General features: G+C 46.9%; 1 protein-coding gene across 2 annotated transcripts; it reads left to right on the forward strand.

Moving 5' to 3' along the window:
* The first annotated feature begins 770 nt into the window (after nt 1–770).
* kcnj2 (potassium inwardly rectifying channel subfamily J member 2) lies at nt 771–17,965 on the forward strand. Of its 2 annotated transcripts, none has more exons than XM_033044301.1 (2): nt 771–1,022; nt 15,601–17,965. In XM_033044301.1, exon 2 carries the CDS (start codon nt 15,836–15,838, stop codon nt 17,123–17,125), a length of 1,290 nt encoding a protein of 429 aa, XP_032900192.1. In that variant the 5' UTR covers nt 771–1,022; nt 15,601–15,835; the 3' UTR covers nt 17,126–17,965. The 2 variants fall into 2 exon arrangements, with proteins under 2 accessions (XP_032900192.1, XP_032900193.1); XM_033044302.1 differs by lacking the exon at nt 771–1,022 and adding an exon at nt 1,061–1,295.
* The last annotated feature ends 7,510 nt before the right edge of the window (nt 17,966–25,475 follow it).

Genomic DNA, 25,475 nt, shown 5'->3' on the forward strand with positions numbered 1-25,475 from the left:
CACTTTTGTCTACCCAATTCACTGAAGTCGAGTGATTTCATGTATGGGAAGGAACTGCAGATGCTGCTTTTTACACCGAAGATAGACACAAAACGCTGGAGTAAGTCAGCGGGTCAGGCAGCATCTCTGGGAGGGGATGACAATAGGTGACGGATCGGGTCGAGACCCCTCTTCAGACTGAGACTGTGAGACTTCATTGAAGGTGGGCACAAAATGCTGGATGGAGTAACTCAGCGGGACGGGCGGGTGGCATCTCTGGAGGGAAGGAATGAATGGGTGACGGTTCGGGTCTGAAGGAGGGTCTCCTTGTCTCCGGCGATGCTGCCCGCCAGTCCCGCTGAGTTTACTCCATCCACAGAATGTCTGTGCCCACCTTCGGTTGAAAACCGGCATCTGACTGCAGTTCCTCCCCACACAAGCCGAGCTCCGAGATTGTCGGCTTGTTTTTTTGTTGTATTTCCACCATCGTTGCATCGCGGCCTGTTTTATTTGACATGCATATTATCACCCAACTCTTAGGACAACTGGTTTCGCTGGCAAGTGCCACCGTCAATTCGCTGCACTTGAAACGGGGGGGGGGGGGGGGGGGGGGGGGGGGGGGGGAGGGAGGGGGGTGTGGGGGGTGGAAACGATACAGTCTGGCCGGTGATTGGGGCGTGAAACCGTCAGTCGGTCTAGACGCGGGCCGATTGGCAGGAGGGTGCGTTACGGGCGGGGTCTCGACAGCAGCCGGCGAGGTTTATATATCTGTTGCAGAAGTCAGTGGTGTCAGAATTCGATGAGACACCAGAGAGAGAGAAAGAGAGACAGAGAGACAGAGAGCGCAACGGAGCACGGTGTTTTTTTTTCTCTCCAGACCCCCTCCACCCGATAGACCCCCCCCTCACTTCCCACTCTTACATCTATGTATCAATGAGTGAACGCGTCACCTCCAACAAAAGTTGCAGATAACTCCGACCCAGTGCAGGGCACATCTTCCGGACCTCAATTTAAACCACCCGCCGCTTGCTGACATTGAACAGGTAACCAAGGATTAAGATCAGTCTTTTACTTCTGAGAGCCACTGATGTTGAGATTGAATGCGTGGTGCTTTTACAGGATGCGTAAAAAATACCACCCCCTCTCCCCCTCTCCCCCTCTTCCCCTCTCCCTCTCTGCCCGCTACCCTAAACAAAAAGGAAAACACCTCTTGCCATTATTACCCATCCAGCAGTGCAAGTGAAGCATATTTTTGATCTTGGGATCCATACAAAGAGAGCGTGCGCCGCGACAGTAGTGTGTGTGCGGTAGATGTGGTAAGATTTTGACTTTTCTGTTTGGAGGGGGTGGGGACGGAGGCGTCAAATGGATGTATGTGGACCCTTGTCCGGCGTGTGTTGGCCGGGCGCGGTGGTGGGTGGTGGAGGTGGCAGGCGGTTTGGAGCCGCCGCCTCGGCGTTGGTGTTGCATCAGTTTCAAGCGCTTCGTCTCCCGGGCGGGACATGGCCAGGGAGCGCTCCGGTGTACGCGGTTTGTGATTGACTGGCGGCCCTGCCGGGGCTCAGTTCAATTCAAAGGCGCTTCGCGTTCTGCCTGATGCTCCTTGCCAGAGGGATCGGTGTGACTTTTTTTTACCCGCAGCTCCCTCTCGTTTCTCCCCTTCGTTCAACTCCCCCTGTCCCGCTGAGTTACTCCAGCTTTTTGTGTCTATCTTCGCTCAATGATCTGTCTTTTTTTTTTTACAAGTGGATCGTTTGTCCCCCCCTACTTGCCCCCCCCCCCCCCCCCCCCCCACTTCTCTCTCCTTCCCCTCATTTCTCCGCTGCCTGTTCAGTTCAGTTTTGTTTTGGACCATTTGTGGCCTCTGTCAACTTGCAGAAGCGCGACACACACACACACACACACACACAGACACACAGAGGAATTGGCAGTCGAAGTAGGAAGTGCGGAATTTTCGCAGGGCGTCGCGAACAAAATAATATTTGGAAAGTGGCATCAGAGTAGGAGTGGATTTGTGTCCCGCGGGTGAAATATCTTCGTTCAACCGGTCGGATGCCGTCGGTCGGTGGAAGGGTTACATTTCATTACCTTGCAGTTCTCACGCGTTCAGAGAGTATTTCAGAGAGCGTTGTCGTAATATTAACTACACTGGGATGAAGGTCGCGGGTGCCGAGAGAGCTGTTGGTGTTGATCTCAGGCGCAAATCAATTAAAAAATGTGCCAGAAATGAAAGCAAGTCCGAGCCCCGAAGCTTATGGTTATATTAATATATATATATATGTATATGTATAGTGTTAGTATGACTTTTAGTTGTGTGTGTGTGGTGTATATGTGTTTGTATGTGTGTGCGTCTGTTTTTTAACGCAGTAATCGGCTGATCCAGTCAGACCGCCTTGACTGCCGGATAACACGTGTGCGTGAGAGAGGGGGATTTAGGATACAGATTCTCCACTCAAGGTATCTACTCAATCCGGACCAGAAGTCAAAACTGGGCGGTTGGAAATGACTCACGTCGCGTTGTTGTAAAAAAAAAACTCGTTCTGCAGACTCCACAACTCCCGCCTACCTGCTCGGATTAGGTCCTTTACCCTCTCTACCTGCGATCCGCCCTTTGTTATTAACCTCACACCTCCACCCACACCATCACGGTCCACGTGTTTAATACCCTCCCCTTCTCCCGACCCCATCCTCCCCCCCGCCCGCCAACCCACCCGAATCCTCTCCTGCCCCAAACATCCTACCCACTCTCCCTGCCCCCCCCCCCATCCTTTCTCTTAACACCTCCCCGCTGCTCAGCTGCTCCCCCACCCATCTTCACCCCGCACCATCAACTCGCTGCCTCCTGCACCCCACACCGCCCCTAACTCCTACGCATTCCACTGCCCTCTCTCTCTCTCTCGCTCTCTCTCGCTCTCTCTCGCTCTCTCTCGCTCTCTGTCCCTGTCTCTGTCTCTGTCTCCCACTCCCTCTATCCCTCATTCACCCGGCACCCCGCTGCTTGTTCTAGGGCTCACGCCGCCTCTCGCTCACGCCACGCCAAAACTGTTTGGCCGCAGTGTCTTGCAAAGCAACAAGTGCAAGTGTGTGATGGCGACACCTGCACTGGGATCGCGGGGGTAGGGAACGAGCTGCCGGAGGAGTTAGTTGAGGCAGGGACTATCGCAACGTTTAAGATGCAATTAGACATGTGTGTGGATAGGACAGGTTCAGAGGTTTATGGACCAAACTCAGGCAGGTGGGACCAGTGTAGCTGGTCGGTGTTGCTGTTGGTCGGTGTGGACAAGTTAGGCCGAAGGGCCTGTTTCCACGTTGTATCACTCTATGACTCTCACCGGAACTCAAGCACCGGGCGCGTTAAACGCCAGAGTTGGCGAGATCCAGCCTCAAGACTATGTTGTGTGTGTGAGTGAGAGAGAGAGAGAGAGAGAGAGAGAGAGAGAGAGAGTGTGTGTGTGTGTTTATGAGCGTGTGTATGTATGGGTGTGTAAGCGTGTGTGTGCGTGTGTAACTGTGTAAGTGTGTGTGTGTGGAGTGTGAGTGTGTGTGTGTGTGTGTGTGTGTATGTGTGTTGAGTGTGTGTGGTGTGTGTGTGTGGTATGTGAGTGTGAGATAGTGTGTGTGTGTGTGAGAGAGAGAGATAGAGTGTGTGTGTGTGTGTGTGTGGTATGGTGTGTGTGCGAGTGTGTGGGTGTGGTGTGTGAGTGTGAGAGAGTGTGTGAGTGTGAGTGTGGGTGGTGTGGGTGGTGAGTGTGTGTGGTGTGGTGGTGTAGCATGTGTGTGGTAGTGTGTGTGTGTGTGTGTGTGTGCGTGTGTGTGAGAGTGTGGGTGGTGTGGGTGGTGAGTGTGTGTGGTGTGGTGTGTGAGTGTGTGTGGTGTGTGGTGTGTGTGTGAGTGTGTGTGTGTGCGTGTGTGTGAGAGTGTGGGTGGTGTGGGTGGGTGGTGTGGTGTGTATGTGCGTGTGTGAAAAAATAGCAAAGCTCCGTTGCTCTGGTTTCGGCTGGAATTAATCTGCAGCTGGGGAAATGTTGGCGTTAGGTCGGGGAATTGGAACTAATTTGGGTCTATCAGAGCCAGGGATTCATCAGCCGAAAGAAACAACTAGATACCTAAGTGAATAGGAATCGGAAAGAGGCAGTGAGAGCGAGCGGCCTGGAACGGCACGGAATACTTTGCACGATTCTCGAGCAGGATAATAATTTGCAAGGCGGCTTCCTGGCTGACGATAGTTGAACAGGAGTCCGGACATGAAGTCTAGAACAACGCGAATGTTTCACAAATGCTGGAGTAATTCAGCGGGACAGGCAGCATCTCTGGAGAGAAGGAAATGGGTGAAGGAGGATCTCGACCCGAAACGTCACCTATTCATTCTCTCCAGAGATGCTGCCTGTCCCGCTGAATTACTCCAGCATGCTGTGTCTATCTTCGGTGTAAACAAGCATCACTCTTCTCTCCCCTGACTCTCAGTCTGAAGAAGAGTCTCGACCCGAAACGTCACATATTCCTCTCTCCAGAGATGCTGCCTGACCCGCTGAGTTACTCCAGCATGCTGTGTCTATCTTCAGCCGTGACAGAAAGTTTTAGCGATTCCATCTCTCCACCAGAAAGAATTGCCAGCGTTCGCTGTTTCAGTTCCTTTCATCAGCCTATTTCCTCTGTTTAAAAAAAAAAACCGACGTGTTGAGTGGCCTGTGGGATATGAGCGTCAGCTGCAGTCGGTCGAAACACTGGTGGGAAAAATATAGCAATGGGACATGTTCGCCGGGATCCAGACAAAGAGGACGGCAAAGCATGCAATGGGACGGGGAGGGGGGGGGGGGGGGGGAATGACTGCTGAGGTGACTTTGCAACGCCCAATATCTCCCGGCTGCGCGACAGAACCGGACAGAACAGATACCAACAACAAAAAAGCCACCAAGCGGTGGAGTAACTCAGCGGGCCAGGCAGCATCTTGCCCAGAGTGAGGGAATCGAGGACCAGACGATATAGGTTCACAAGGTGGAGGGGAAAATATTTAATAAGAATCTGAAGGGTGGTGGGTGTATGGGGGTAGAAAAAGGTGCTGGAGAAACTCAGCGGGTGAGGCAGCATCTATGGAGCGAAGGAACGTTAGCGTTTCGGGCCGAAACCCTTCTTCAGACCTTTGGGTGTATGGACCAAGCTGCCAGGCAGACGAGGTAGTTGAGGCTGTTTAAGAAACAATGGGACAGGTGCATGGATAGTACAAGTTTAGAGGGATATGGACCAAGCGCAGGCAGGTGGGACTAGTGTACCTGGGACATATTGGTCGGTGTGAGCAAGTGGGCCGAAGGGCCTGTTTCCACGCTGTATCACTATGACTCCCCATCTCTGGAGAACATGGATAGGTGACGTTTCGGGTCTGGACCCTCCTTCAGGAATCTGAGCCGAAACGTCACCTGGCCACCATCTCCAATGAATCTCTGCCCGAGTTACTACAGCACATTTGTGCATTTTTTTTGTTTTGTAAACCAGCATCTGCAGTTCCTCCTTTTATACATTTTGGTGACCAGTCACTTTGGGCTTCTCCGTTTGCCGCGTCTGGGATAGAAGGGACGGGACGGGCCGAAAGGCAGTCTGTGAATGGATGGGCTTTGGCGAGAATAATCGTGACCCCCCCTCCCCCAATATAAAAGGATACAGGGTAGCTTTCAATCAAATGGTAGTTCGAATTTCACTGTAGCTTAATTGGTACATGTGACAATAAACTGACCTTGAAACCTTGAAATGAATGTGATATTGATGGAATATTGATGGAATATTCATTGGAGACATACACACAATGCAGAGATGCGGAGACATGGGTTTGGGCAGAGTGGGGGAATCAAACAAGAAGGCTTGATGAGTGGGATGCTGGTTTAAACCGAAGATAGACACAAAAAGCTGGAGTAACTCAGTGAGACGGGCAGCAGCTCTGGAGAGAAGGAATGGGTGGCGTTATCGGGTCGAGACCCTGCTTCAGACCGAGAGTCAGGGGAAAGCACACAGCGCATAGAAAATACACTTAAAGTGCCACATTGTAGTCGGGATAATAGAGGCCGCTGTTCGGAGCGGTGGTTCAGTTGAAGCACAACGCGTAATTTGACAGGGAGTGTGAATGTAGAAGGAACTGCAGATGCTGGTTTGCACCGGAGATATACTCAAAAATGCTGGATAGGAGCGTCAGCTGCAGGCGGTGGAAACGCTGGTGGGGATAAATATAGCTATGAGACTTGTTCGCCGGGATCCAAACAGAAATGAGGGCAAAGCTTGCAAAGAGACGGAAGGGGAGGGGGGGGGGGTGACTGTTGAGGTGACTTTGCAACGTCGAACATCTGCGCGACAGAATCGGACAGAACAGAACAGACACCACAAAAAGAAGCAAAGTGCTGGAGTAACTCAGCGGGACAGGCAGCATCTTTGACTTTCAGTCCGAGGTTAAGGGTCTCTCGACCCGACACGTCACCTATTAGACAGAGGGGTGACGACTTGTACAACATGAGTGTATTGTCTCCCGAGTCTATCCTGAGACGGGGTGTCAGTGCAGACTGCAGTTCAGACTGATTTGCAACGCACTCCCCACTTTGATGAGCCAGATGCCTTTTAAAAAAAAAAGTTGAACTTGTTAGGACTCGTTCTCAATGCACATGTTTTCAAAATGTTCTGTGACTAAAGAGTTACGGAGTGCCGTGACCTGCCAACTCAGGCGGGCTGCTTTGCATTGCAAATTCTGCAGGAAGGCTTGTTGCTAAGGTAGTAAGTGGACTCGACATTGTTCCGTGCGTGAGCCGGTGACGGTGAATTATGTAAAAAGGCTCCGCAGCAAGCAAGCCGAATAGTGTATTTTCGCACTAGTGGAATCAGGCCTGACCTGTGCAGGTCATTAGATTGAGAACTATAGAGCCACACAGCGTGGAAGCAGGCCCAACTGGCCAAAACATTCCACCTTCACTAGTCCCACCTGCCCATATCCCTCTAAACCTGTCCTATCCATGCACCTGTCTCATTGTTTCTTAAACATGGCGATAGTGCCGGCCTCAACTACCTCCTCTGGCAGCTCGTTCCATACATCCACCACCCTTTGCGTGATAGAAGTAACCCCTCAGATTCCGATTAAATCTTTGCACCTTCACCTTAAACCTACGTGCCTCGATTCCCCTACTCTGGACAAGTGACACTGTGCGCCCATCCGATCTATTCCTCCCATGATTTTACAGATAGCCTCGATTAGATCACCCCTCATCCTTCTGTGCTTTATGGAATAGAGAATTGGGATGTAGAGGGGATGTGCCTGGATTTGTTCTATTTAAATCCAGCCCTCCTTACAAACATGGTCTGATTCTTTTCTTTACCTGATACCCTGTCCTCATTTGACTCTTTCTCTATGTATGCAGTCCTCCATTTCCCAATTAAATTTACTCCACATCATTTTATAGAGGTGTATAAAATCATCAGGGTGAATCCACAGTCTTTTACACAGGGTGGGGGGAAATTTAAGAACCAGAGGACTTTTTAAGGTTTAAGGTGAGAAGAGCAAGGTTTACTAGGAACTTGAGGGGCAACATTTTCAGTCAGAGGGCGGTGGGTGTATGGAATGAGCTGCTGGAGGAGGGAGTTGGGGCAGGTGCTATGGCAGCATTAAAAAGATACTTGGACAGGTACATGGATGGGAAAGGTTTGGAGGGCTATGGGCCAAACGCAGGCAAAGAGGACCAACTTAGATGAGGCTTCTTGGTCAGCAAGGACGAGTTGGGCCGAAGGGACTGTTTCCTTGCTGTATGTCTCTACGAAGCCAAGTGTTTTGTCATATGCTGTGCAAGAATGTGTGTATCGTAAGCAAAGTTTGGAAACAGATGAGGAATTGGCTGTAAGGCAGGAACAAGTGATGCGAAGATTGGCAAATAATATGAGTGTAATCCAAGAAATTGGGTTCTGTTTTTGTTTCGAGCACGCATACTTCTCCATTTCTACAGTTGGGGAGGAAATGCAGAGAGGAGATGATGAATTTACACAAGTATTCATGATTGATATTCGATTTGGTTTCATATTATCAGGTGGACCAAAGTACTGGGAAAAGCTTTGTTGGCATTCTATCTGGTCAAATCAGACTATGCATGGGCGTCACGGTGGAGCAGCGGTAGAGTTGCTGCCTTACAGCGCCAGAGACCCCGGTTTGATCCTGACCACGGGTGCTGTCTGGACGGAGTTTGTGTGTTCTCCCCGTTACCGCGTGGGTTTTCTCCGGGATCTCTGGTTTCCTCCCACACTCCAAAGACGTACAGGTTTGTAGGCTAATTGGCTTGGTAAGATTATAAATAATCCCTAGTGTGTGTAGGGATAGTGTTAGCGTATGGAGAACGCTGGTCAGTGTGGACTCAGTGGGCCGAAGGGCCTGATTCTGCGCTGTATCTCTAAACTAAACTAAACATGATATATCAAGTCATACACAAGTACAACAGGTAGTGCAGAGAGAAAAATACCCGGGTGCATAGTGTTACAGCATTATAGCATTACAGTTACTGCAAAAGTACAGATTTAAAAAAAAGTGCAGGGGCGACAATGAGGTAGGCTGGAAGATGAAGATGACATCCTTGCTTATGGGAGTACCGTTCACAAGTTTGATAACAGCAGGGAAGAAGCTGTTCCTGTCGTTGGAATGGTACATGCTTCAAAGCTTTCGTACCTTGTGCCCAAAGGGAGAGAAGGAAAAGAGGAGATGACCAGCATGAAAATGGTCTTTGGTTACGGAGAACGTACAAACTCCGTACAGACAACATCCGTAGTCAGTATCAAACTCAGGTCTCTTGCGCCGTAAGGCAGCAATTCTATCACTGCGCCACTGTGCCGCCCTTAGTAGCGAGTCTGAAGAAACGGTGCTTATGTATTTTCCCCACACAAATTTAGTTCGATTTAGTTTATTTTGGTTTATTGTCACATGTACCGAGGTACAATGAAAAGCTTTTGTTGAAAGAATAAAATGATTACCATCGAGCCATTTACAGTGCACACGATAAAGTGAATAGTGCAAAATAAAGTCCAGTAAAGTCCTATCAATGATAGTCCGAGGGTCTCCAATGAGGTAGATAGTAGCTCAGGACTGCTCTCTGGTTGTTGGTAGGATGACCCGACCCATTGGGTCTCTCCAGCTCTTGGGGATTAAATGGCTATTGGAGCGGACGAAGCAAATAAAGATGGGCAGGAGGAGGAAGACATAGAAAACTTCAAGGGGCAAAAAACATGCCATGGTGGGCCAGGCAGCCCTCGTGGAGAGAAATGGACAGTGAATGTTACTCTCTCCACAGGTGCTGCCTGGCCTGCTGAGTTGGTTTTTATTTGCTCCAAATCTGGCATCTAAACTTGGAAGGCGCATTTACAAATGCAGATAATTATAGTGTTTCATACATTCAAAGGAGAAAAAAAAAGAACAAATTTATAAATATCAAATTAGCCAGGGATAAAATAGCATAGGTGAAATCAATGGAGGTTCAGTCACTAAGGAGATAGAATAGACAATCAGAAACACATTAGACACAAAAAGCTGAAGTAACTCAGTGGGTCAGACAGCATCTCCGGAGAAGAACAATAGATGATGTTTCGGGTCGAGACCCGTCTTCTGACCCGCTGACCCATGCATTTGGCCCATATCCCTCTAAACCTGTCCTATCCATGCATCAGCCTAAATGTTTCTTAAATGTTGCTCCAGCTTTTTGTGTCTATCTTCGGTTTAAACGGACATCTTTAAGTTAGTTTAGTTTAGAGATACAGCACGGAAACAGGCCCTTCGGCCCACTGAGTCCGCACCGATCAACGATCCCCATATATTAACACTGTCCGAGGGCAATTTACATTTATACCAAGCTAATTAACCTACAAACCTGTACGTCTTTGGAGTGTGGGAGGAAACCAAAGATCTCGGAGAAAACCCATGTGGTCATGGGAAGAATGCGCAGACTCCATACAGAGAGTATCCATAGTCGGGATCGAACCCGGGTCTCCGGCAATGCGATCGCTGTAAGGCAGCAAATCTACCGCTGCGCCACCGTGCCGGCCGCATGGTTCCTTCCTACGGTTTCTGCAGTTCCTTCCAACACATCGGAAACATATATCAGGGTGATAGCCCGGATGGAATAGAATGGGATTAGCAGTGCTGAGTGTGAGTTCCAGATTCACTTCAAGCACGTGAGCACAAAGGAAATATTGGATGAAATGCTGAGGAGATTGACCTTGGTGTCAGTGAACTGAATTATTTAAAAAAATGATAAAATAAATCTGAATCTTCATCTTTGAAAGAAGTCAAAGAAGTTTATAATATCTGAAATGAAATACAGCACCCGTAGTCAGGATCGAACCCTGGTCTCTGGCGCCGTATGGCAACGACTCCACCGCTGCGCCACCCCACCGCCTTCTCCTGATGCCGAAGCATCTTCTACATTCACCTGAAAATGCCATGAGAGGGCAATAAGGCACTGCCTTATCATGTCAAGGAATTACAGAAATGGGAATCTTATCAGGAGGCTAATCGAGTCTATGCTGGGCAAAAATATGATGATTGTGACTCATCCCACTCAGGAGGACTGTAGGCTGCTGTACATCCAAGCACACCATCAACTCTATGATAGACAAAAATGCTGGAGAAACTCAGCGGGTGAGGCAGCATCTATGGAGGGAAGGAATAGGCGATGTTTCGGGTCTTCCATAAACTCTATGGATGCTATGGCCTCCATCACGCTCTGGCTCGAAGTCCAGCTCTGGTGTGGCCACATAATCCCCTCCATTCCCCTCTCACCCCGACACAACTCTTAGGGTTAAAAACACTGTACCCTCAGAACCGCCTTGTGACCTTCCCAACTTTTACTTTGGATGTAAATTTACTAATGCTCGGCAAAAGAGATCTTTCCTCATCGCTTGATCTTGGCCTCTCATAATATTATCTCCTCAATTACAACCTTAGACTTCAGTGCAAGGGTTCCCATGGGGTAAATTTGTTGATTCTGGATTTATACATATTTTTCCTCATTGACTGACTGTGTTTGGTTCTGGTATACCGGCGGTATCTGTTCATCATTAGTTGTTCATAAATAAGTGAAATAACATTGTAATGTGCTATTAAAGTTGCCTGGGGTAAACGGGACGAAAAAGGTTGGGAACCCCGTGCTTTAGATATACAATGCGGAAAATAGGCCTCTTGGCCTACGGAGTCCGCGCCGACCAGCGATCACCAGGCCGATTGCCAGCACTATCCTACACACCAGGGACGATTCACCATTTTTTACCGGCCAGTTGACCTATAAAACTGCACGTCTTTGAAACGTGGGAGGAAACCAGAGCACCTGGTGAAAACCCATGCGGTCATGCGGGGAGATGGTACAAACTTTGTACAGGCGGCACCCGTAGTCAGGATCGAACAGGATTGAGTAGGCGGCAACTCTACCGCTGCGCCACTGCGCCGCCCTCTCGAAACCTCCCGCAGCCTAGAAAAATAACTCCCGCATCCGCAGTTCCTTCCTACACATTTTGTCTCCTCAACACGTACTGCAACATTTAAGAAACATTTTGGCTGATGCACGGATAGGACAGGTTTTGAGGGATATGGGCCAAATGCAAGCAGGTGGAACTAGTGTAGATGGGACACGTTGGTCGGTGCAGGCCTATTTTCATGCTGTATGACTCTATGAATCTATATACCTCTTTGTCCATCCTGGCAGTTTCACTGCCATATTTTGGTTTAAATATATACTCTTACAGTGTCTTGCATAGGACTTAAACCTCAGTGTGAGTGGGTTTGCCATTTATTCCAGTAATTTAGTTTAGTTTAGAGATACAGCACGGAGTCAGGCCCTTCGGCCCATTGAATCCCTGCCGACGAACGATCCCCGCACATTAACACAAGCCTACACACACCAAGGACAATTTATACCAAGTATACAAACCCAAGCCAATTATCCTGCAAAGGGAGGAGACCAAAGGTCTCGGAGAAAACCCACGTGGTCAAGGGGAGAACGTACAAACTCTGTACATAGTCGGGATCGAACCCAGTTCTCCGGCGCTGCAAGCGCTGTAAGGCGGCAACTCTATCTCTGCGCCACCGTGCCGCCAGTATTTAACTGTTAAGCCTAGAGCCACCACTTCCACAGTGGTGGCCCACAGGCAGAGAAGGTTGGGGAAGAAGATCAAATGCAGGCAACAAGAAGTTCTGAGTTCAAACTTCAAAAATGATCAGAGGTTCCAAGCACAGCATGTTAAGGCGCTGCTGGCTTGATGTCCTGAAATCTAAAATTAGTTGCATTACGGTGTTTCACCGGTATTCTTTCATTGTGGTTTGAAGTTGCTTGGCAAATGCACCATCAGTTCATATCAGCTGAATAGCTTAAAAAAAATCAATCTGGTGTGTACTTTCCCAAAATACCCAAATCCAGTTGTGAATGCCATTTGAAAAGGACCCACATGGGAGATAAGTTGGCAAAATTAGGGCACATGGTATTGGGGGTAGAGTGCTGACATGGATAGAAAATTGGTTGGCAGACAGGAAACAAAGTGTGGGTTCACAAGGTTAATTCCCGGGATGGTGGGACTGTCATATGCTGAGAGAATGGAGCGGCTGGGCTTGAATACAATGGAATTTAGAAGAATGAGGGGATCTTATTGAAACATATAAGATTATTAAGGGTTTGGACATGCTAGAGGCAGGAAACATGTTCAGGATGTTGGGGGAGTCCAGAACCAGGGGCCACAGTTTAAGAATAAGGGGTAAGCCATTTAGAGATGAGGAAACACTTTTTCACACAGAGAGTTGTGAGTGCGGCATTCTCTGCCTCAGAGGGCGGTGGAGGCCGGTTCTCTGGATAGTATCAAGAGAGAGCTAGATAGGGCTCTTAATGATAGTGAAATCAGGGGATATGGGGAGAAGGCAGGAACGGGGTACTGATTGTGGATGATCACAGTGAATGGTGGTGCTGGCTCGAAGGGCCGAATGGCCTACTCCTGCACCTATTGTCTATTGTCTATTGTCTATTATACAGAAAATCTATAAGGAGCTGCTGAACACATTGAATATTTCTGTGCAAAGCATAGGGAACTATTTTTACAATGCTGCCTCACAGCGAAGGAGACCGGGTTCAATCCTGACTGCGGGTGCTGTCTGTACGGAGTTTGCACGTTCTCCCTTTGACTGCGTAGGTTTTCTCCAGGCGCTCCACTTTCTCCCACACTCCAAAGATGTGCATGTTAGTGGGCTAATTGTCTTCTGTAAATCGCCCCCCGGTGTGTAGGATAGTGATCGTTAGTTGGAACAGACACGGTGGGCCGAAGGGCCTGTTTCCACGCTGTGTCTCTAAACTAAACTAAATTAAGCTTGTATGCCTTGAATTAAATTAAGCCTTTAAAGCGGGGAGGAATGAGAAGGCACAGGACTGGATGGGAGCTGCACGGTGGCGCAGCGGTAGAGTTGCTGCCTTACAGCACCGGAGACCCGGGTTCGATCCTGCCTGCGGGTGCTCTCTGTAAGGAGTTTGCACGTTCTGCCCATGACGGCATGGGTTTTCACCGGATGCTCCGGTTTCCACTCATATTCCAAAGACGTGCAGGTTTGTAGATTAATTGGCACTGGCAAAATTGTCCCTTGTGCGTAGTGCGTGGATTAATTGTTGGTTGGCATGAACTCGGTGGGCCAAAGGACCTGGTTCCCCGCTGTATCTCCAAGACTAAAAAAAAGACAGCATCACTTGTAGGCCCAGCCGCATATAATTACCATGAGGTGATTATCTCTGCTTAAACTCACTTTAATTTCATCCAAGATAAAACAGAAGTGGGAAGAACAAGCACACTTGAGAAACAGTAGCACTGTCATTACAGCAAGAGTTCAAACACTCGTCTGATAATACTTCTTACTAGTTTTGACAGTATATCTGATCCATGACTGTTCAATTGATTTTTATGCCCCAATATTTAGTGTGTTGAGCTCATCCACCTCTACCTAGACGTTGGATTGTGCTGAAGTTAATTGGATCGCATTGATCCAATAAAACTGATGTCCTATTTTAACTTTCACTGCAAATGGTTTCGTTGTCCTTGCTGGCAGAATGAGAACATAACATGGATTCTATTTTTAATCATGAACAGCACAGCAAGGACCCAATTATTTTATCTGTGTGAGAATGTGAGAAATGTTATGTTTTGACTATCACGGTTTGGGTCTTGTTGCTTTTAGCTGGAGATTAGGTGGGAAGGAAGTGCAGATGCAGGTTTACTCCAAAGATGGGCACAAAAAGCTGGGGTAACTCAGCGGGTCAGGCGGCATCTCTCGAGAGAAGGAATGGGTGACGTTACGGGTCGAGACCCTTCTTCGTACTGAGAGTCAGGGGAGAGGGAGACGCGAGATTATAGACGGTACATAGAACAAATGAATGAAAGTTATGTAAAAAAAACAACGATGATCAAGGAAAGGTGGAGCCCACAATGGTCCATTGTTGGCTGTGGGATAGGTGGTACTGAGTTATACAGACAGTGGAAGTAAATAGAACCACAGTGAAACTGTCCGAAGAAGGGTCTCAACCTGAAACGTCACCAATTCCTTTTCTCCAGAGATGCCGACTGACCCGCTGAGCTACTCCAGCGTTTTGTGTCTGATTATTCTGCACTGTTTCATTATCCAAGGTAGACACAAAATTGAGTAACTCAGTGTCTGGAGAGAAGGAATGTTTCGGGTCGTGACCCTTCTTCAGACTCCAGCATTTTGTGTCTACCTTCGATTTAAACCAACATCTGCAGTTCCTTCCTACATCATTAATTATTAATTATTCATATTGGTGGTGCTTGGGATGGCTTCTACACCTATCTGTTATATTAACATTAATTTACGCTTCCTATAAATGGCCATGCTTGTTCATTTTATTATTGTCCATTTACAATGAAAAACGTTTGTTTTGTATGGTATCAACAGTTCAGATATACCACATATAGATACCGCCAGTTCAAACTCAAGTATAATAGATAGAGCAAAGGGTACAGAGTGCGGTTCTCAGCATTGTAGCACATTAGTTCCACAGACAATGTCTTCAATGGGGTGGAGGCGAATCAGACAGTATTATGGCTGCACAGTGGCGCAGCTGGTAGAGCTGCTGGCTGCCTCACGGCGCCAGAGACCCGGGTTCGATCCTGACCATCTGTGTGGCGTTTGCTTGTTCTCCCTGTGACCGTGTGGGTTTCCTCCGGGTGCCCCTGGTTCTTCCCGCATCCCGAAAACGAGCGGGTTTGTAGGTTAAATGTACGTTACGATTCACAAGCAAATTGCCCCTTCTGTGTAGGGAGTTGAGCTCATCTAGTGGGATAACATAGAACATGTGTGAACAGCTGATCGATAGTCGACGTGGACCTGGTTGGCAGAAGCACCTATTTCCATGTTATAGACTTAAATTAAAATAGGGTTGGGGGGGGGGGGGGGTACAAATGATTCGGTAGTCAGTGATCAGTGTTGTCGGTGGGTTAAAGGACCCGTTTCTACACTGTATCTCTAAACTTCTTGAAAGGACTGTTCTGAAACCCGATGACAGGAGGGGTTAAGAAGCTTCTGTACCTCGCCCTGAAATTTTTATTTGACATTAAATATTGTTTTTTTTTGTTTTCCAACAGATCACACACTGATGAGTCCGAACTAAGTATCGAATCTTGGACAGACGTCTTCATTCAAGACAGCTTGGTGGAAGAAGGTGACTGGCAGAGGTCTACCTTCCCAGTCACGGTTGTGTTTCCCCCACCCCCCGCCCCCCTCCCCTCCGGACGTTCGAAACTGTTTCTTCAAAGACTGCTCCAAACAATTTCAAGACTGTATCCCAAAGTAGAAAAGCAGCAGTCCCAGGCGCTGGCAATGGGAAGCGTGCGTGCCAACCGCTACAGTATCGTGTCGTCGGAAGAAGATGGCATGAAGCTGGCCACCATGGCTATCGCCAACGGTTACGGGAACGGCAAAAGCAAGGTGCACACTCGCCAGCAATGCCGGAGCAGGTTTGTGAAGAAAGACGGCCATTGCAACGTCCAGTTTGTGAACATGAGCGAGAAGGGGCAGCGCTACCTGTCGGACTTCTTCACCACCTGCGTGGACATCCGCTGGAGGTGGATGCTGGTCATCTTCTGCCTGTCCTTCATCTTGTCCTGGCTGCTGTTCGGCTGCATGTTCTGGCTCATCGCGCTGATGCACGGTGACCTGGACATGAACAACTACAAGGGGGAGCACAAGCCGTGCGTGTCGGAGGTGAAGAGCTTCACGGCCGCCTTCCTCTTCTCCATCGAGACGCAGACCACCATTGGGTACGGCTTCCGCTGTGTGACGGAGGAGTGCCCCATCGCCGTGTTCATCGTGGTCTTCCAGTCCATCGTGGGCTGCATCATCGACGCCTTCATCATCGGCGCGGTGATGGCCAAGATGGCCAAGCCCAAGAAGAGGAACGAAACGCTCATCTTCAGCGATAACGCGGTGATCGCCATGAGGGACGGCAAGCTGTGCTTAATGTGGAGGGTGGGAAACCTGCGCAAAAGCCATTTGGTGGAAGCCCACGTTCGTGCCCAGCTGCTGAAATCGAGAATAACTCCAGAGGGAGAGTATATCCCCTTGGATCAGATGGATGTCAACGTTGGCTTTGACAGTGGAATAGACAGGATATTCCTGGTGTCCCCCATTACCATCGTACACGAGATTGACGAGGACAGTCCCTTTTATGACTTGAGCAAGCAAGATCTGGACAATGCGGACTTTGAGATCGTTGTGATCCTGGAGGGGATGGTGGAGGCCACGGCCATGACCACCCAGTGCCGGAGTTCCTACCTCGCCAGCGAGATCATCTGGGGCCACCGGTTCGAGCCGGTGCTCTTCGAGGAGAAGAACTACTACAAGGTTGACTACTCCCGCTTCCACAAAACCTACGAGGTGCCCAACACGCCCCTCTTCAGCGCCAGGGACCTGGCGGAGAAGAAGTACATTCTCTCCACGCCCAACACGTTCTGCTACGAGAACGAGGTGGCCCTGATGAACAAGGACGAGGAGGCGAGCGAGGGCGGCGTTCCCGAGTGCCCGAGCGCGGAGACTCAGACCAACACGGACCATAACCAGGCCACAGTCCCCTTAGAACCTCGCCCGCTCCGGCGAGAGTCGGAAATCTAAATACCTAAAAGTATGTTTTTAAAAAACGTTTTTAAAGAGAGTATCTTTCTCAAAGCAAACCGTGCTTACCAAGGCCGGGAATACGCCAGCCAGGAAAGGGTACTGTTGACGTTAGGGATTTGCTCAAAGCAAAAATGCTGCTGATTTAGGTGAGGTGAGCGCTCGGCAGAAGTTCAGATCTTTCAAACAAAGCACTAAAGCATACACTCTGACGCCACGTGAAGGCACATAATAACTAACGTATGCTGGTAGCATACCCAAACCATATAGCAAAACTTGAACGTTGCAGGAAGGACTGGGTGGCATTATTATAAAGGATGGCTTTCAATGGAAACTTGTAAATCTGCTCTGCTCTGAATGATTTCACAGAATACCTGAAAGTACAGTGGCCACTACATTAATGATTTTCATAGACAACGGCCTTGTTGTTAATAAGTGAAACTGCAGCTCAGATAATATTTATTTTCTAGGGTTTCTTTATTGATTTATTGTGAACAAAACAAAAATCAATATTTATGATTCTTGTGGGGTTTATTTTTGAGTATCATTAATTGGAAAGTGGTTTGGATTTTATTTTCCCATCGTTTCCTTGAAAATTGACTCATTTTCCTTTCCGGAGAATGGGGTAACTTGGTTCTCAATTGTAATGACCCAGTCACAACTATTGTGATCTCTCCAAAGAATATGGGTCCATTACTAATCAGAAACACTTTCAGGTATCTTTACATAGAAACATAGAATATAGGTGCAGGATTAGGCCATTCGGCCCTTCGAGCCAGCACCGCCATTCAATATGATCATGGCCGATCATCCAAAATCAGTACCCTGTTCCTGCTTTCCCCTCCATATCTCTTGATTCTGTTAGCCCAAAGGGCCAAATCTAACTCTCTCTTGAAAACATCCAGTGAATCGGCCTCCACTGCCTTCTGTGGCAGAGAATTCCACAGATTCACAACTGTCTGGGTGAAAACGTTTTTCATCATCTCAGTCCTAAATGGCATATCCCTTATTCTTAAACTGTGACCCCCTGGTTCTGGACTCCCCCAACATAGGGAATATTTTTCCTGCATCGAGCCTGTCCAATCCCTTAAGAATTTTATATGTTTCTATAAGATCCCCTCTCATTCTTCTAAAATTAAGCATTGTTCATTACAGAAAATGGTTGCCATTTTCAAAGAAGCCCAGAAAGATATAAACCTTGTAATCACATGCAACTGACTACAAAAAGCATGTAAGCACTATCTCAATATCTTGGATGTTGACGTGCCACTTACCCTAATGCAACTCCAATTCCCTAAACTACCAAACTCATACATTCATCTCTACTTTAATCATTCCCACTCACCATCCCAGGGTAGTCAATTATATCCAGTTGGTGAAGGGGGTAACAAGTTACTCTGACAGTAACAGTTGGGGCGCCTCAGTTGGCGTAGCGGGAGAGTTAGTGCCTCACGGCGCAGGAGACCCGAGTTCGATCCTGACTACGGGCTTGTACATTTTGTGTATACTCCGTACAGACAGCACCCGAAGCCAGGATCGAACCCGGGTCTCTGCCGCTGTGAGGCAGAAACACTACCCGCTGCGCCACCGTGCCGCTCTAAACCTGATACCTGCTCTCTGATGGACAGTCAATGCAACAGATCTATCAGCTCCACATCTGTAACGATGATTTCAGCAGGATTTACTAAATTAACACATCAGGCCAGCTCCTAGTTATGCTGAGGTCCACTGGACTTTCTGGTATTCACACTTTCGATATCATTTTGTTTTGAAACATGCACGATTTTAAGAGTAAGCTTTTAAGGTTGTTCGTTGTTAAGTCGAACGTCGAGGGCATTGGAAGTAAGAAAACATTTCTCTCTTTTTTTAAATTACCAGTATTCCTTGGGAAAAAAAACCACGTTAGATTAACTCGGGCTCCTTCTGAGTTAGGGACGAAGGGGGTTGCTGACTTACCAAGAGTAGATATTATAGCGGTTTCTTTAACCACGAGTTGTCTTCTGGTCTATGTTCAGCTCTGGCGGCTGAGAAGGCGCTTGAAACCTCTTGCTTAGGAAAGTGGCAGGCCTTTACGGTGCCCCCCAAGCGATCAACGACCCACTGGAAGCCAAGGGCAACGAGGTGGGTTGTCGTGGGTTGGAGTTCAATTCGGGACGAGGGTGGGATCGGGAGGAGGGGAGGCAGAAAGCCTTTGGATGAAGGAAGCAACACACACACTCACACACGCGTGACTGATTAGTTGAAGTACAGAGAGACAAAACGCACAAGGCACGAAGATGGATGCCAGTCAGTATATTCAATATAGAGATGCATAAATACTGCACCTGCTGCTAAAACTGGTTCCTCAGAGTGGAATTTCAACCAAAGAGTATTTAAACCAGCAAACAATGCAATGGGGAGAAGAGCGAGACACAAAGGAGCCAGCTTACATCACTTTGGATTCGCCCTGCTAAATGCTGCCATTTCACTGAAGAGAATTTAGCACATTTAAAAAATAAAAATATATATATATGTTTAAAAAAAAAAAGTTTAAAAGAAAAACTTCCTTGAATACTTTGGGTCTCAAAGTCGCCCGGCTCATATTTATCAGGAAAACGAAAGAAACAGCATTTGTAGAAAAAAAAACCTCTTGCAATATATATAGTTTTAAAACAAAATGTACAGTTTATAAAAGTTTAACAGATATTTTCATATTTAAAGCCAAATGTAAATAGATTGAACGTAAGTTGCCACGAGGATTAAAACTGGCAGTTTCAGTACTTGTATCAACAGTAAGGACCTAGTAGCTGCTGGTTAGCGCAGGTTATTTGATTTTAAACATTGTTCAAGCTGAGTAAGGCTTGTAACAACTATGAACTTTCATTATTTATTATTTAAGCATGACATGAAATTAAAACTCATAGAATATCTTAAAGGCATTTTAAAAGTTTTGAAAGTAAAAAAGAAAGGACTGGTTAGAAGGCTGATATGCTTCTGTCAGAAGTGGACAAGCTCGTCTAACTCTAATGCACTCTTTCTGCGAGATATTTCCACGAAAGATGTTTATTTTTCGCCTCCCTACGAGGCGCGTTGGGATAACAGAAAAATTGTGAAGTACTGTAATGTTTATAATGTATAGCTGCTCTTGACCATTTAAATTATTTAGTGAGACGTGGTGGTATTCTCTCAGCCGGTAAGATTTGTCGTCTTATCAACTCCACAGTGTTCCTCAAAACACTTGTAGCTTGGACGAGCTGCGTTTTGGATGATAATTCTTGATTTTATTGTACTTTGTCCCATTTTTTGCAACTTTTTTTTTATTGATGTCTTCCTACTGTACTGCACAGATCCGCCATTTGTACAGATTTTTAAACAAATAAAATGTATGTCTTATTTTATGGTTGAAATAAATTTTGTTGTGAAACATTAAAGACGACTGACTTTCTGAATTTGCCTTGCATGTTATGACGGTGGAGGATAGTGAGAGGAGCAGAATTAGGCCATTCGGCCCATCAAGTCTCTTCCGCCATTCAATCATGGCTGATCTATCTCTCCCTTCTAATCCCATTCTCCTACCTCCCGATGACTCCTGACACCAGTACTAATCAAGAATCTGTCTATCTCTGCCTTAAAAATATCCATTGACATGGCCTGGTATGGGGTATATAGATATTAGTAGTACTTAAACCTAGAAGAGTATGGCACAAGAACAGGCCCTTTGGCCCACAATGTCTGTGCTGAATATGATGCCAAGACCAACTCTTATCTGCCTACACATAATCCATATCCCTCCACTCCCTGCATGTCCATATGCCTATCCAAAAGTATCGTAAATACAATTAAAGTAATATATGAGGGCATTTTGAGATCAAGAAGGAGGTGTTATTAAGGGAGATAGGTCACAAGGGCCTGATAGGATCTAGCATTAAGGGAGATAGGTCACAAGGGCCTGATAGGATCTAGATCTAAACACAAAGAGCTGGAGGAACTCATGCTAAGCTGATCCAGAAGACTAAGATGCATGGGATCCCCAGTTATCATTTGGATTGTTCATTTGGATTCAGAACAGGCTTACTCATAGAAGATAGAGCATGTTATTCTATCTGGAGGTCTGTGGCCAGTGGTGTTCAGTAGAGCTCAGTGCTGGGACCCTAGTTGGTGTTGTATATAAATGACTTGGATAAAAAACGTGGAGGATTTGATCAGCGTTGCAATCAGTACAAAAATGGTGGGGTTGAGGACGATGAAGAAGGCGGTCAACGAATATAGCTGGATATAGATCTGTTACATGCACGGGCGGAGAAACAGCAGATGCAGTTTAATGCAGGCAGGTGTGAGATGCCAGAAGGCAGTGGAGGCCAATTCACTGGATGTTTTCAAGAGATAGTTGGATATAGATCTTGGGGCTAATATAATCAAGTGATAAGGGAAGAAAGCAGGAACAAGGTACTGATTCTGGATGATCAGCCATGATCATATTGAACGGCAGTGCTGGCACAAAGGACCGAATGGCCTACTCCTGTACCTATTTTCTATGTTTCTATGTTTCTCTGATGCAGTTTGTGGAAGGTCGAATGTGAGGAACTCATGCTCATGTGTGGAAGGTCGAATATTCAGTTAATGGCAATACTCTTAACAGCAATGTGTAGAGGGATCATAAATTCATGTGATAGGAGCAGAATTAGGCCATTTGGCCCATCAATTCAACTCAGCCATTCAATCACGGCTGGTCTATCTCTCCCTCTGAACCCCATTCTCGTGTCTTCTCCCCATAACCCCTGACATTCATACTAATCCAGAATCTATCTATCTCTGTTTAAAAATATCCATTGACTTGGTCCCCACACTTTCTGTGGCAAAGAATTGAACAGATTCGCCATCCTCTGACTAAAGAAATTCCTCCTCGCCTCCTTCCTAAAGGAACGTCCTTTAATTCTGAGGCTATGATCATGGTCCTAGACTCTCCCACTAGTGGAAACATCCTCTCCCCATCCACTCTATCCAGGTCTTTCAATGTTTGGTAAGTTTTAATGAGGTCCCTCCCTCACCCTTCTGAACTCATGGGGTCCAAATCGATTGTCCCTGAAAGTAGCAACACCAGTAGTTAGAGCAGTAAGGAAGGTATGCTTGATATCATCTCTCAGCACATTGAACAGAAGTGTTAGGAAATCACATATTGCAGCTTTTTAAACCACTTTAGGCATCTTGTGTGCAGTTTTGGACATCCCATTATCCCATTACTGGAAGGGTGTGAAAGCTTTGAAGAAGGTGCAGAAGAGGTTTACAAGAATGCTCCCTGGATTAGAGAGTATTAGCTACAAGGATTAGCTGGTCAAAGTTGGATTGCTTTCTCTGGATGCCAAAGGGAGACTTGATAGGTTTATAAAAATATATAAAAGCATAGTGGATAGGGTAGACTAGCAGAACACAGAAACAAGTAACTGCAGATGCTGGCTAATACACAATAAGACACTAAGTCCTGGAGTAGCTCAGCAGTGCCAGGCAGCATCTCTGGAGAACACGGATAGGTGAAGTTTCGGGTCATAGAGTGATACATTGTGGAAACAGGCCCAACTTGCCACCACTGGCCAACATGTCCCAGGGGACGAAGGGCCCGTTCGTTTGCTGAAACGTTCCATGTTCCATGTTGTTGCACGAGGCCAAACTACATCCGTGTTCATTCACAAATTCCCAGACATTCCCCGTGGACCACACCTCCTTATCTTTCTCCCCTCGGCAAGTGCCTGGAACTGAACTAGGCCGCTTGTTACCTTGGAGATTTATTTGAGCGGAAATAAGATTCAGACCAGAGAATTTTGTTGGGGCCAAGGCCATTAGTGGTTTCAGTAACGCAGCCCAACTCCACAGGTCCCTCTGCACAGTCGCTGATGCATTCATACCTTTATTACCTACAAAGTTGACAATGTAAACGAGCATAGACACAAGAAGTTGGAGTAACTCAGCGACTCGGACAATATCTCTGGAGAAAAGGAACAGGTGACGTTTCGGGTCGAGACCCTTCTTCAGACTGAGAGAGGGGAAAGAGAAACAATAGATATAGACGGTGATATAAAGAGATATAGAACAAATGAATTAAAGATATACAAAAGAGTAACAATGATAAACGCTGTGTCCTAGGTGAAAACGAATTACAGATAATGAGACTCAACAAGACAGCTTTAAAGCTAGTCCAATGACCTGGGTAGAGGGGGGGGGGGGGCGGAGAGAGATGGGATGCAAGGGTTATTTGAAGTTAGATAAGTCAATATTCATACCGCTGGGTGCAAGCTGCCCAAGTGAAATATGTGATGCTGTTCCTCCAATTTGCGCCATTGGCCTGCTGGCTGACCCCCCCCCCCTCCTCCGTAGAAAATAAACATAATTTACATTTCACGTCGAAGAACTTTCATCAGAACATGTAAAGCGCAGAAAGAAAGGAAAACACAAAGTCCTGGAGTAACTCAGCAGGTCAGTGAGTGCGGCACAGTGGGAATAGAATTAGGCCATTCGGCCCATCAAGTCTCTCTCCATCATTCAATCATTGCTGATCTATCTCTCTCTCCTAACCCCATTCTCCTGCCATCTCCCCGTAACCTCTGACACCTTTACTAATCATGAGGTTTCTCTAGCATTTACAGGTTAGAGTTGCTGCCATACAGCTCCAGAGACCCTGCACAGGGCAGGCCAAACAGCTCATTGCATTTTCATTTCATTTCCATTGCCATTGCAGTCTCAAGCACAGGTCAGGCCAAACAACTGATTGCATTTTCATTTCACTTCCATTGACATTGCAGCTTCAAGCACAGGGCAGGGCAAACAGCTGATTGCATTTTCATTTCACTTCCATTGCCATTGCAGTTTCAAGCACAGGGCAGGCCAAACAGCTGATTGCATTTTCATTTCCATTGCCATTGCAGTTTCAAGCACAGGACAGGCCAAACAGCTCATTTTATTTTCATTAAGGGCTAACAAATCATTTATTGCTCAGTTGAGTTGATTCACAGTTCAGTTGATTCACAGCTTAGAATGAGAGTAGTGGCCACTCCCTCGCGATCTTGCCTAGTGATTGAGTCATGTCCAGGCGTCCGGGGTTTTATAGTCCTGCCCCACCTCCTGGAAGGGGCGTTACTTTCACCGCGGTGATTGACAGGCGGGAGGATCTCAAGGATTTTTAAACATTCATAACTTTTTTATTTTTCATCAATGAGAAAAATCCTCGAGGCCTGCTCAGCAGAGGAGGACTGTGAGCAAGATGGCCAAAAATCATAGCGATATATTTCTAAAATCAATATACAGTGCAGACAGGAAGTGGTCAAAAGGATACTTTTAATTATATAGATTACACTTATGATCTGCTCGGGAGCTCTTTGCTATATCAGTGCAAACTGTATATTTATCCTTTAGATTTTCCCTGTAAATGCTAGCGAATAGATAAATCAAAAATTACACGGGGATAAAATACATTGAAAATATGGCAATGATAAACCGCAAATCAAAAAAAATAAAATGCAGATGTGGGGGTCCGATATAAATTCAGAAAAGGGTGGAAAAACTCAGCAGGTCGGGCAGCATCTGTGGAAAGAGAAACCTCTTGATTAGTAAAAGTGTTAGAGGTTATGGGGAGAAGGCAGGAGAATGGGGTTAGGAGTGAGAGATAGATCAGCCATGATTGAATGACGGAGTAGACTTGATGGGCCAAATGGCCTAATCCTACTGCTATCACTTATGGCCTTATGAAACAGTCGCGTTTCAGTTTGAAACCCCATGCCCAAGTTACCTCCATGTTAAACTGTTGAGGACGGATCTTGAATTTGAAATGCAAACTCTCTTTCATCTTCTAACAATAATTTGTAGTCATCCAAATTTTTGTAAAGATATAATGAGCTGTTTTGTCAATGAAAAAAGTCAGTTCCTTAGTTTAAGAAATTGATTCAAGGATAAATAATCCTATTAAAGGGTGGCACGGTGGCGCAGCAGTAGAGTTGCTGCCATACAGCTCCAGAGACCCGGGTTCAATCCTGAATACGGGTGCTATCTGTACGGAGTTTGTACCATTCGACCCATCGGGTCTACTCTGCCATACAATCATGGCTGATCTATCTTTCCTCTCAAATCCATTCTCCTGCCTTCTCCCCCTAACCTTTGACAACCATATTGAGGGGCGGCACGGTGGCGCAACGGTAGAGTTGCTGCCTTACAGTGTCAGAGACCCAGGTTCGATCCTGACCACGGGAGCCTGTCTGTACATTCTCCCCGTGACCATGTGGGTTTTCTCCGAGAACTTTGGTCTCCTCCCACACTCCAAAGATGTACAGGTTTGGAGGTTAATTGGCTTGGTATAAGCATAAGAATTGTCCCTAGTTGTGCGTAG

Source organism: Amblyraja radiata, chromosome 26 (genome assembly GCF_010909765.2).
Source record: "Amblyraja radiata isolate CabotCenter1 chromosome 26, sAmbRad1.1.pri, whole genome shotgun sequence".
NCBI classification, from domain to species: domain Eukaryota; kingdom Metazoa; phylum Chordata; class Chondrichthyes; order Rajiformes; family Rajidae; genus Amblyraja; species Amblyraja radiata.